At 31.9% G+C, this 12986-nt stretch overlaps 1 protein-coding gene across 1 annotated transcript; it reads left to right on the top strand.

The window, feature by feature from the left end:
- The first annotated feature begins 2116 nt into the window (after positions 1-2116).
- LOC134282232 (techylectin-5B-like) lies at positions 2117-12716 on the top strand. Its single transcript, XM_062764660.1, has 11 exons — positions 2117-2278; positions 2516-2661; positions 3385-3481; positions 3770-3917; positions 4250-4334; positions 8715-8862; positions 9002-9145; positions 9387-9532; positions 9797-9893; positions 12065-12229; positions 12463-12716. The coding sequence occupies exons 1-11, from the start codon at positions 2119-2121 to the stop codon at positions 12708-12710; spliced, it is 1584 nt and encodes a 527-aa protein (XP_062620644.1). The 5' UTR covers positions 2117-2118; the 3' UTR covers positions 12711-12716.
- Positions 12717-12986: the final 270 nt, after the last annotated feature.

The raw sequence follows: 12986 nt of genomic DNA, 5'->3' as shown, positions 1-12986 counted from the left end.
TATAATCGATTTCAGATAGTGGTCACTGTTGACATCTGCTCCACGACACTCTTTTTAGAACATCTTGTAGAAATTTGCACCATTTTGATGAAATGTGTCACATATCGTTTGATTGTTGTTGAGACAGAAGTCAATTAAACACCCTCCATAGTCATTATTAATTAATTCCACAACCATGTTTGCCCTAAGATTTTTCAAAGTCAGTATTGCCAGTACCCACTTTTGCATTCAGGTCTCTCATTTTCAGTAGCTTGTCTTGTCGAGGACTTAAGAGACAGCGATCTGAAACTGTTCATTAAGTTAATCTTTCACTTTTTCTTCGGCACCATTTGCTGGTGCATGGCATTGCATATGGAACTGAATTTTTCTCTTATTAGTCTGTCATGAATTGGTTCCCATTCCATCAGTGTTTTATCTTGTTTTTGCTTATCTTGATTGCAACTCCACTTTGATGTTTGTCATTTTGTCCTGAGTACAATATGGTATTGCCACTTGTAATTCTAATTTTGCCTGATTTTATCCATTGGCATTCACTTATTCCGAGTATATCCAACTTGCGTCTGCATTTTAATTCATCTGCAACTTGTGCTTTCTTTGATGTTTTGTACATTGTGTGAAAATTACTTGCTCTAACACGAAGTTTTTGTTTCAGTTTTAGAGGAATCTTAATAGAAAATGTAATATGACGTTTGTATTTTAGCTTAAATGTAACACCTCGTAGACACAGTTATCATTTGTGACATTTCCAGAAGTTCCTGAAGCTAGTTATTTTTTACTTGGTGAGGTAGTTAGTCGTATTTCAGACCCCCATCCTGTTGGGCTGCGGGTTTTCTTAGCGGGTTGCCATTCCCCTAGTTGATTGCAATCCAATTTTAACGAGCTCTTTCTCCCTGGATTTTCTTTCTGGGTATACACCCATAGCCTTTGACTCTCTCAAGTCATCTACAAGACAGCAGAGCTATTTTTCCATAGCTTGGCTAAGGTTAATGAGTGCTTGGACATATCCATACGCCGATGGGCCTACACAATTTATTTCTTTGGTCCTCGATATTTGAGATCCCCCAAAGTCAGCATGAGACAAATGTCCATAGTATCCATACATTGACAGGAGAGGTTACTGTAGGAATCTTTATCAACAGTGTGGAGGCTTTTTACTTAATTACAAGTTAAACAGTGTTTCTCATTTGGTGTATTGCTTTTCTGTTAATCTTGCATAATGAATGATCGATACAGTACGTTCCACTGCAAAATTTAAAAGTTTCAAACCGTAAATGTAAAAGAATCATCGTTTGGATAGAAACAATTTACGAACTTGAAAGATAAACATTAATTTCATATCTTTGGCATGATTTTATTATAAAGCATTGTCCTTTTTTTGGCGCTACATTTCGACAAAACCAAAACGTGCATGATAACAGTGTAAAGTACTTAAAAAATACTTATCTTTAAGAAGCCATTTGAAAATTTTAGTTAAACAGTATGAAAGAAAGCTCGGTAAATTTAATTTTTACATACATGTACCTGTGATAGAATCAAACAGATGTACAACATTATATTTATTGATACAATATCCTAAAACGCAACGACTTCATCATACTGAAGTTCAATAATGTTAAGTTGTATTACAAGAAGAATGTGACCTTAATTTGTGCAAAAAAAAAAAACTGTCACGGGCGGATCTAAAGAGGGTGAAGAGAGGGGGATCAGAAGGTTTGTGCTAAAGTGCTTTTTCGTACTGGGGCGTTGGCTATCTAATAATTGACGCTACCTTTACCATTATTTATATCTTAAAATGAAATTATCGACACATGTTGACACGAGACCAAAATATCCTGTTACGTTTTAATTATAATACAAAGGTATATACATGTACTCTCGTAAGTAATCGTACATATGCATGAAGGCACAAAGGAAAATATGGTTTTAATCAAAAATAATTTTGTGGTACTGTGTTTCTTTCTGCACTGTACAACTACATGTTGTATTACTCCGCATTCCCATCTACAAGGTATTTTGAAGTTCTATTTTTTTGTAATTAAAAAATATATGAGTACAAATTCAAAATTTACATATATGTAAAAAAAATAATTCTTTCTATATAGATAATAATATATATCAATGCTTTGTTTATCAGGAAATGTTGAGTCCCTACTGAAGTTAACTCCCTGGAACTGGAAACACCTGGACACATCCGTCAAAGTGGACACACCAGTCTCCGTGGATATTTCTCTTCTGTCCCACTACAGACTTACTGGAAAACACTTCAACAAGTACCAGAGTAAGTACAAATGTTTTTAAAAGTAAAGAGCGCCCCCAAAAATAAATCTATTGTGAGAAGTACATGTATCATTCAATTTTCATGTAAAACATATCTCTGCGTTCCTTAGAAAAAAAAATTAATGAATGGTGCCAAAATATTTTTAAAAGGAACTTATATTTACTCTTGGTAGGATTTAAATATATTTTAAAGAATTTAGGAGTAACTGTACATGTAATATGTAATCTTCGAAATTAGAACTCGAAAAGCAAAGAGACTGTGCATCAATTCTAAAATTCATACCCAACACAAAAGGGAAAGATGGCGTCTACACCATTTACCCAGATATGAAGACAAAGAAACTGGTGTACTGTGACACGACTACCGAGGGAGGGGGCTGGACGGTAAAAGTTTCATGATTTTGTATATATATATAGCGATAGCGATATGCCAACAGCTTTGGCAATATCACTAATCGTGTACCTGCCATCACTTTCAATTATTTCCTTGACTTTTGAGACATTTGTCTTGCCTGATACAGTCACAGGTCGACCCGATTTTGCTGCATCTGTGCCAGTTAGAAATTTCTGTCTCCACCTACGAACTGTCTCATAAGATACCTTATCAGACCCATAAACTTCCCTCAATTCAGTAAAAATCTGCTTTACCGAATTACCGAGTTTTGTGGGAACTTTTATATAGGCTCTAATTTCTTCAATATTCTCAACCCGTTTCCCAACCATTTTTACAACCGTGGTCAACGACTGGCTCTATTGAAATGACGCTTATTTTATAACAATGTGTAGTTGAAGGCTCGTGTTTATACTGTTGGCAAGGTATTGAATAGAGTTATCCAGGCGGATAAATATCGACGAAATCGTGCAAGACGTTATCGCGCTGTGGTACAATACACAATATATATCGAACATCCCTTGTATATTTTTTTTTTTATTTATTTTAAGTACATTATATTTTCATTTGGTTAAAATTTATTTTCCTGTATTTTTTAAGTTAAATTTGTAATATCGACCTTGAATGAAGACTTTATGTGTATAGACAGTTATTTTGTTTCCCACTCCATGATTTTAGTAAATGCTTAATTAAATAGATTTTCTTTTCACACGCAGGTTATCAATAAGAGGATGGACGGATCAGTAGATTTTTATAGATCCTGGGATTCGTATAAAGAGGGATTCGGTAATGTGGAGGGAGAATATTGGTTAGGTAAGAGATAAATTGATTGTCCATCATATGTATTTTATGGATAGCCCCCCTTAAAAAAAGTTCATTGATAAATTTACCTGTTATTGAAATAGTTAATAACAGTTTTGCAATAAAAATTTCCTACATGAAAGTTGCAGCTCATATTTCTTTTATATTGATTTTGAAATAATCCATTGAAATTTTGTATAAAGAGTTTTTATTGCATCAATGTCTACATGTTATTCCTCAATGATGTGTCTGTTTGCTTTACTTCTGAGTTATTTAACTAGTTTATATTTTGTTTTCTAGGAAATGAAGCTATTCACGTACTCACTAAAAGGAGGCAATATGAACTGAGAGTGGACCTTCAGAAATTTTCTGGCAAAAAGGCCTTTGCAAAATACTCTAAGTTTTCTGTCGGAAGCGAGTCCCAAAAATTCAAATTGACAGCAACTGGGTACAGCAGGTGATGTATTTACAAAAATATAGATTTTTATAATATACGTATGTATGTCCGTGATTGTTCAACTTTTTTGGAATTAAGCATAATTAATTGCATCAATGAGAATGATTGCATTGAATCATTGAATCATTGAAATTTTATCCATATGACCAAAGTTTTAAACATGTAAATATCATGCAAAGTTAGTTTAGACAAAAATGGAGGCAAGAAAATGTACCAAAAATATTATATATTTTAGGGGATAGTTTAGCATATCATAATGGAAGGCCGTTTTCCACGAAGGATGCTGATAACGACTCATATAAGAGTTCCTGTGCTGTTGATAGAAAATCTGGATGGTGGTATGGAGCTTGCGACCAAAGTGACCTGAATGGACAATACCATAAATCTGCTGTCAAAACAGATCGAAGCGTTAATTGGGAGCACCTCGATGGAAAAAAGTAGCTATTTCCTTGAAGTTTGCAAAAATGATGATCAGACCAAAAAAATAAATAAAAATGTGGTTTTAAAGCATCAATAAAAATATTAAACATGTTTCTTTTTTGTTAAATGTACATTTGTTTAACTTAAGAACCCTCTCTACACTGCACACTAAAGAGTTCTGATTCTAAGGTATTTTTCTACAGTTAGAGTGATCTGCCCTTAGATCTATATTCTTAAAAAATAGAATTTTAACCAATATTATTCAATTTGTAATCAATTCAATCATTCTCAACATTTTAAAAGACCAAGATAAATTAACTAAACGTAATAATGACATGTATTTTCTCTATTGAAGTAATTAACAGTGATTTCTATTTACTGATACTGTGTTATCTTTGAACATTTTTCCCGGGATAAATGCCACGTACCATACATTGAAAATGTAATAAATAAGCTCAATATTAACTCTTTTATGCAATATATTTTTCTCAATGTCCAAAAAATTGTACTTGTGTAGAGAGGGTCCTTAAATCAATATTTTGGGCTTTTTTATATACCGGTATGTAGTGACGTTTGGGACCATGGGTCGCATAAGTAGCACACAGGATAAAAAAGTCACACAAAGATAATAGCACTCCAAATTGTTATATTATGGTATTCATCTATTAAGATGTGAGAAATACTGACAGATGGACCCTTATCATTCGGAAATTAAATCAGATTTTAATTATCTTTGTATTAAATAACACGAAGATTTCTAAAATACAAAACAAAATCATTGCAACAATGAATGTGGATAGTGTGAGTGAGTGTGTGTTCATTTACAATCAGTTTGTTTTTATGAGAAAATAGAAAAAAAATCATAAGTATATTATAGGAATGTGATAATTTTTGATCGAAAGTTGAACGAATATGAAATAAATTTCAAAAATTACATTGCCTAAAGACCTTCAAGTCTGAGAAATCACAATCATGGCACTTTAATTCGTAATAAGAAAGCTTAAATTGTTGCAACCAATAATTCGATCGAGTGTTATTTCCTCAAAACCAACGTAGTATCTTCGAAATTATGAAAATATACAAAATACGACCAAAAAGCCAGCAATTTTACTTTCGTTAGAAAAGAAATATACTCTATGAAAAATTCATTAATCATGGTTTCAATTATGAAATAAATCAATTAAAATTATTGGATCAAGAGTAACAACATACGCTGATGGGCCTACACACTGTATTTCTTGTGTCCTGGATACTCCGAGATCAGATCAGCCAGAGGTAAATGCTCTTGGTATCCATGTATTGCCACGGGTGCGCACCGTAGGAGTCTTGGTAGTGTATTGGCTTTGTACTGGCAAGGAAAGAATTACTCACGATTCAACCCAACGCCCTTTCAACTACAGTTAAGCTAGCTTGCGGCGTCAGTAGATCCACAGGTCGATCCCTGTCACACTAGACGTTCATCATTACCCAGAGGTACCACCAACAATGCACTTTGGGGAAGGGAGCACTACCAAAGATTCAAAACTTGTTAACAAGGAAAAAAGATGTCAACAGACGTTATTGACGGGTCACAAACATATGGTAGCTATGTCTGCTATAGTACATGTATTCTATATATTGGAAAAATATGAAAATACTTAAAGTGTTCTTGTTCGCTATTTTACTGCTGTAAAAAAATAAAAATATAGTTTACGGGAAATAAATGGGGATAACGAACATAACTAAGCAAAGAAAAAATTCGTTAAACAATACAAATTCTGGAGCAGAGCTAATGCAAGCCTCTAAATTTACAGAAGTGGGATCGGGTGCCATGGAGGAGTTAGCATCCCCTGCCGACCGGTCATACACGCCCTGTGCTCCTCCTTATGACTGGAAAATCCGTCCACAATTCTGTATGTCAATATAATCACCCAACAATTAGTATGAAAACGTTCGTCGACATTTGACTTAATAATAGATTGTATTTGCTGTCAAGGTCATTGTATCGACCATAGAACTTAAGAATTATTCACTTTGAACGTGACTTCAGATATTCTTGTTTCATTAATTTATCTGTCAGTAACTTACCTGTTCTAGAAATTGTTCATACGTAGAACGTGTTTGAGGTTGTGTATTGAGTCAACGAGATATATAAACTCTGTATACAGGTGATGAAGGTACATTGCTGCATAAATAATGGAAGCTGACGATTGAAAAGGTAAATTCATCACGTTTAGCATAAAGACTGGTTACTAGATTTACATTAACGTCTCTTTCTAGTTAAATATCCAGATATGAAACAGATGAACAGATGTGTGAGACTGTGGTATCTATTATTTCCAGCTCACCGGAATATTACAATAGCAATAAATATGTACAAAAAACTAAATTTTGATCGATTGTACAAATTAACGTCACATTGTTAAAATACGAAATTGTGTAAAGAGCCAGCAAGATATATTGTTAAAGTAATTTATAACTTAAATCGTATTCTGTTTTACGAACTTAAGGATATCCGATCCTTAGCCAGGAAGGATAACTCCAAAAATTAACATTTAATTTAAAATACATCAAAATGAAGCTTGAAAATGATATTTTTTCGTGCAACAATTTTCATTTTATTCATCTTTAAAAGATTCAAGGCCTTTGAAAGTATAAGAAAGGGTTTTATAAAAGTTGAAATATGTATCATATAAAAGAAAAAAATAATACAGTTTTAGAGAAATAAGATTTTCTTGAATCCAGCCTTAGATACCATTGCTTATTAGCATGATATGAAATGAGAAGTGATTTGTGGTGTCTTGCAGTGATAGCAAACGCCTTTTACACTATGTATTATAGAATACTTGACGGAAATAGAAGACAAAAAATATCAACTAAGTATAAAAATCATAATAATTTTCTGAATGCCTGGATGCATATCGTTTTTTAACCTAAAATATATTTGTTGATCAATTTGCAATTAGAAAATGCATTGCTGATATTCCAATTCGCTTTTTCTGCAAAAATATTGGAGATTTTACAATTTTCCCTATATAATTTGATTAACTTTAATCTTTAACTTTATAGAAATACTGTGGATAAATTTACATAACTTTGTGGATTCAGAGATACTTTTATGAGTAATTTTGATTACTTATCTGCTAATTTTATAAACCTGAGGATCGACTACCTTAAGACATAATTCACATATAATAATTGGTAGGATTTTCATATGCTCTTTGCTGATAGATTATGATAGTTCCCAAACGACTTTTACATGGTTTCTTGTCAAATACAGCCGTCTTTCTATATGTTTTTTAAAGCAGCCCTTTGCCTTGTTTAGACACAGAAACGATGCATCTCACTGACTTCTGTATTTCCTGTACATTAACATAAATCGCAAGATGATAACATTGTTTCTCATCTGTTCTATACACTGATGGCCATGGGTCGTATAGATACCTAAAAGTACTTTTAAGATAATGATTGTATGGACAGTAAAATTACATGGCATAACTTGAAATAAATTGAATTATTTTTAAGATAGGGTATTTTAGTAAAGGTAGTCTTCGTAGTGAATTTTACTATTTATTTTTTTCAGTGATGAATCAACATGAAAGATACGTTCCAATGCAAAATTGTAAAGTTTCAAACCGTCAATTTAAGGGAATTCTTATTACAATAGTAACAATTTACTATCTTAAAAGATGAATAAAAAATTCATATCTTTGGGCATGGTTTCTTTATGCAGCTTTGCCTTTTTTGGCGCTAAAACCAAGACGTGTATGGTATACGTAAACCTGAAACGTACTTAGCAGGATGCTCATCTTTAAGAAGTCAATTTGAAAATTTGAAAAGTATTTAGCAAAATACTCATCTTTAAGATGTCAATTTCAAAATTTGAACCAAACAGTATCAAACAGAGCTTGACAAATTTAATTTTTAGATACTTATTGTAGAATCGTACAGATGTATATCATACCTTTTATTGATAAAATCCCATTAAAAGCAACGATTTTGAGAACTTCGGAAAATGAATTTAAAGGACATTTAATTTTGACAAGAGATACTGGTAGACTTTTGTCATCGTACTGAAGTTCGATAATGCTAAGTTTGTGACTTCTTTAATTTGTGCAAAAAACCATGTGAGCTTAAAAAGTGCGTGGAGCTATTATCCCTAACTGAAAAATGGTAGTCATGAAAGGTAAAAACTGTCAAGGGCGGATTTAAAGAGGGTGGGGGAGAGGGGCAGAGGGTTTCTGGTAACGTGTTTTTCCTTACTGGAGCATGGACTATCAAAACATTGGCTCCGCCTTTAATCTTTATTTATATCTTAAACATGACATTATCGATATATGTTGACACGTAATAAAACTATCATGTTACATTTTAATTATAATAAAAAAGTATATATATGCACTCTCCTTCCTAATCGTACATGTGCATGCAGGAATAGAAGAAAATATGGTTCTAATTAAAAATAATTTTGTGGTACTGTGTTTCTTTCTGCACTTTACAACTACATGTTGTATTACTCCGCATTCCCATCTACAAGGTATTTTGAAGTTGTAATTTTATTTGTTGAAATTAAAAAATTATCTGAGTACAAATTCAAAATTTACAAATGTTTGAAAATAATTCTTTTTATATAGAAATATATAGAAAATGATATATATTAATGCTGTGTTTATCAGGAAATGTTGAGTCTCTACTGAGGTTAACTCCATGGAACTGGAAACACCTGAACACATCCGTCAAAGTGGACATCCCGGTCTCTGTGGACATTTCTCTTCTGTCTCACTATAGACTAACAGGAAAACATTTCAACAAGTACCAGAGTAAGTGCATTATGTTTTTAATGGCAAAGCGCGCAAAAATAAGATATATCTATTGTGAAAAGTACATTCATCATTAATTTTCATATAAAAATATCTCCGCAGTCCTTGGAAATGAAAATTTAAAAAAAAAATGGTGACAATGTACTTTTAAACGGAATTTGTATTTACTTCATGAAAGATTTAAATATGTTTAAAGAATTAAAGACTAATTGTACATGTAATTTGTAATTTTTGAAAACAGAACTCCAAAAGCAAAGAGATTGTGCATCGATTCTAAAATTCATACCCAACTCAAAAGGGAAAGATGGCGTCTACTCAATATACCCGGATATGAAGACAAAGAAACTGGTGTACTGTGACATGACTACAGAAGGAGGGGGTTGGACGGTAAGAAGTTTCCTAATTTACTATTTTATGTTTATACATGTATATATTTTGGCTAGACGTACAATGTACAGTTATGTTTATATAATTCATTCATATAAGGTATTATATTATAGTTTCTTTTGGTAAAGATATGTTGTCCCGTATTTTCATAATAAAAATTGTAATATCGACTTTGAATTAGGATCTCTTTTGTGTGTAGATCTTTTAACCCCACTCCATGATTTTTGTATAAGCTGATATAATACATTTTCATTATACATGTAGGTTATTAATAAGAGGATGGACGGATCAGTAGATTTTTATAGATCCTGGGATTCGTACAAAGAAGGATTTGGTAATGTGGAGGGAGAATATTGGTTAGGTAAGATATAAATTGATTGTCCATCATATGAATTATATAGATACCCCCAAATAAAGTTCATTGATAAATTTAATTATGTAATCTAATAGATCCATTAAGTTACATGCATTTAACCATTAAAAACCCATTTTGAACTTGCAAAATTAGGCATTTCAGAGAAAATACATGAATGCATGTATACTGAAGTCAAACTGAGATAAATGATAGTGAAAATTGGGTATGGATTATTTTGCAAACTTTAAAACAAGTCTTAATAATGTATCCTCAATTAGTTTAGATTCAAGTTTGTTCAAATCCTGAAACCCCGGGGGTAGGGTTGGGCAAAATGATTTTAAAATTAAATTATAAGGTATGAATGAAATTCTTGGCTAATCTGTTCGAGTACAACCTGGTTTAGATCAGTTTAATCGAGATTTGTGCACTCAGAAATTCATTGAACGTCATTAATTTTTACAACCTGTACTTTCATTTACTGTAAACGTGGTTAAATTGACGAGTTGAAAAATTGACGATTTTTTGTTTACGAAAATTGACGAGTGTTAATTTTGACGAAATATTTAATCAAGAGTTTTAAATCTTTGAATTCACGGGGATACGAAGACAGCGTCGGAATCACTAAAAATTTTTGTACAAACTATCTATGTGTGTAAGATTTGATTAAATAAATTGCCCTCTTGTAATTTGATTTCATTATAAGCGGTCAATTGCCTGAGGTGACAATCTAGGTCATGCCCGGCGTGATAATTACGCTAAGTTACGCTTGCAGTATTTGATACACTAATTTAAATTCAATGGTTTTTAAAAATGTGATTATATATCACTATGTTTTCATAACTAATTACAAAAGAAATTAACAGTGACTTTTATCTCGTTGTCAAACAAAAAAGCCGTGAAGATTTAGCGGTAAAGTTGTACAATGGTCAATGTCTGTTGTGTCTCTATGTATATGATAAGAAGTTTGACGAGTGTAAATTTTGACGAGAAAAGAAGAATCGTCAATATAGTCAAAATTAGCACATCGTCAAAATTTCCACGTTTACAGTATTGTTTTAAGGAGGCTGGAGGGTCAACAAATTAATCACAAATTAACCACCAGATTTAACTTATTTTTTTAGATACGGTATCTTAAGCTGTCAACTATCATTTAGCAAAGAAAAAATCATACATTTTAGTTTTAAAATTTGATCATTTTTGTATATCTTTATATGGAGCTCTTCTTTTAAAGGAGATCGAAATAGTCTGAAAATGGCTGCCACCCCCCAGCCTCTTTAAAAAACAAAATGCTTATTCATTTTTTGTTTTCTTGTTTTCTCATCTTTATTACTTAAATAATTAAAGAATATATTCACAAATATGAAATTTATGGTTCGATTTATTTTTTTAGAGCATATATAATTCTTGTAATTGATCGACATTTTGAGCTAGTCCTAACAAATTTTTTTATTGTAAACCATAATTAACTATTATATACTGTGGTTTCATAAATTTTCGTGGATTTTATAAAACAGAAGTTTTCAAGGATACTTAATTTCGTGGACAATTGCATCGCCTATACAAATTAATAACTTATTTCTGAATTCAATGAACATTTAAATTCGTGGATCCGTGGATCCGTGGATGCCCAACAAAGAAATCCTCGAAAATTGGTGCTCAACCAATACTGATGAAACCACAGTAGTAAATAAAAGTTTTCACTATTATAATTAAAGTAGTTCTACTATGAATTTAAGATATATCGTAGTTATTATTTATGTTTTAAAATCATAAAAAAGTAATTTCTGACATATATGCATATTTAAACATTTTGATGGTATGTTAAATATTAACGTTCTTAATCTTAAAAAAGTTCTAGAGTAAGGCATCATAGTAAGTCAAAATATTTAATATAGTTAACTATAATAAGCACTTCAATTTATTATAGAAAATTTTTGTTAGAGAGAGTACTATCTTCATGTTTCTTTTTTTTCTTTAATTTGGTTTGATACATATATATTTATTTTGAAGTAGAGTATTGCAATTGTTGAATTTTTATGTTGGATATGATTGCACCAAGAATATATATAGCCTAGTTTGTTTTAACTGCGTCAATTTCTACATATTATTTCATATTGGTTTGTCTGTTTGCTATACATCTGTAAGAGATATTAATAGAGTAAGTTTTCTTTTTTTAGGAAATGAAGCCATTCACTTACTCACTAAAGGGAAAGAACATGAACTGAGAGTGGACCTTCAGAAATTTACGGGTGAAAAAGCCTTTGCCAAGTATTCAAAGTTCTCTGTCGGAAGCGAGTCCCAAAAATTTAAATTGACAGCAACTGGGTACAGTGGTACTGCAGGTGAGCTGTTATTAACTATAAGAAAAAAATTTAATTATTCTCTCCAATTATGACAATGATTGTTTCACACGTTGATTTTTTATGCACATTTATATTAATGTACATGGATATGTATTGATATTGACAACTTTCATACGAATAGTAAGGTATGTGATAGAGCTGGCTAAAACATAAGCATTATATGACTCAAAACAAGACAAAAGTGGGAATTTAAAAAAAAGAATGTATTTTAGGTGATAGTTTGGCGTGGCATAGTGGAAGACCGTTCTCTACGAAGGATGCAGACAACGATTCTTCGAAGAAGATTGCCTGTGCTGTTCTTGGTAAAGCTGGCTGGTGGTTTAATTCTTGTGATCACTCTAATCTGAACGGACCTCATCACAAATCTGCCGTCAAATCGGATGTTAGTATTAATTGGGACCACTTTGGTAAAGGTTTTTCCTTGAAGACTGCAAAAATGATGATGAGACCCGTAAAATAAATAAATCATGGCGAAAGTTTCAATAAAGAATAACTTAACATGCTTTCTTCTTGTGAATTTGAGTAATTGTTTCATCAATATTTTGACCATCGTTTAGGGTATATATGCAATAAGGTTTGGATCCGTATGGAATAATATATACAAATTAATAATTTAAAAAAAAATTTGAATGCATAAAGGGGTTTGGTATATATTGAACTTGAAGTTTAATTTTACTCATTACAAAATACGTATGAAGATTAAGATCACGTTGCCTTATGACTTTTATATAGATTT

The sequence above is a fragment of the Saccostrea cucullata genome, unplaced genomic scaffold, assembly GCF_032062105.1.
Source record: "Saccostrea cucullata isolate Sc308-1 unplaced genomic scaffold, CSIRO_AGI_Scuc_v1 ctg5476, whole genome shotgun sequence".
In the NCBI taxonomy this organism is placed as follows: domain Eukaryota; kingdom Metazoa; phylum Mollusca; class Bivalvia; order Ostreida; family Ostreidae; genus Saccostrea; species Saccostrea cuccullata.
This window is presented reverse-complemented; position numbering and strand designations above follow the sequence as displayed.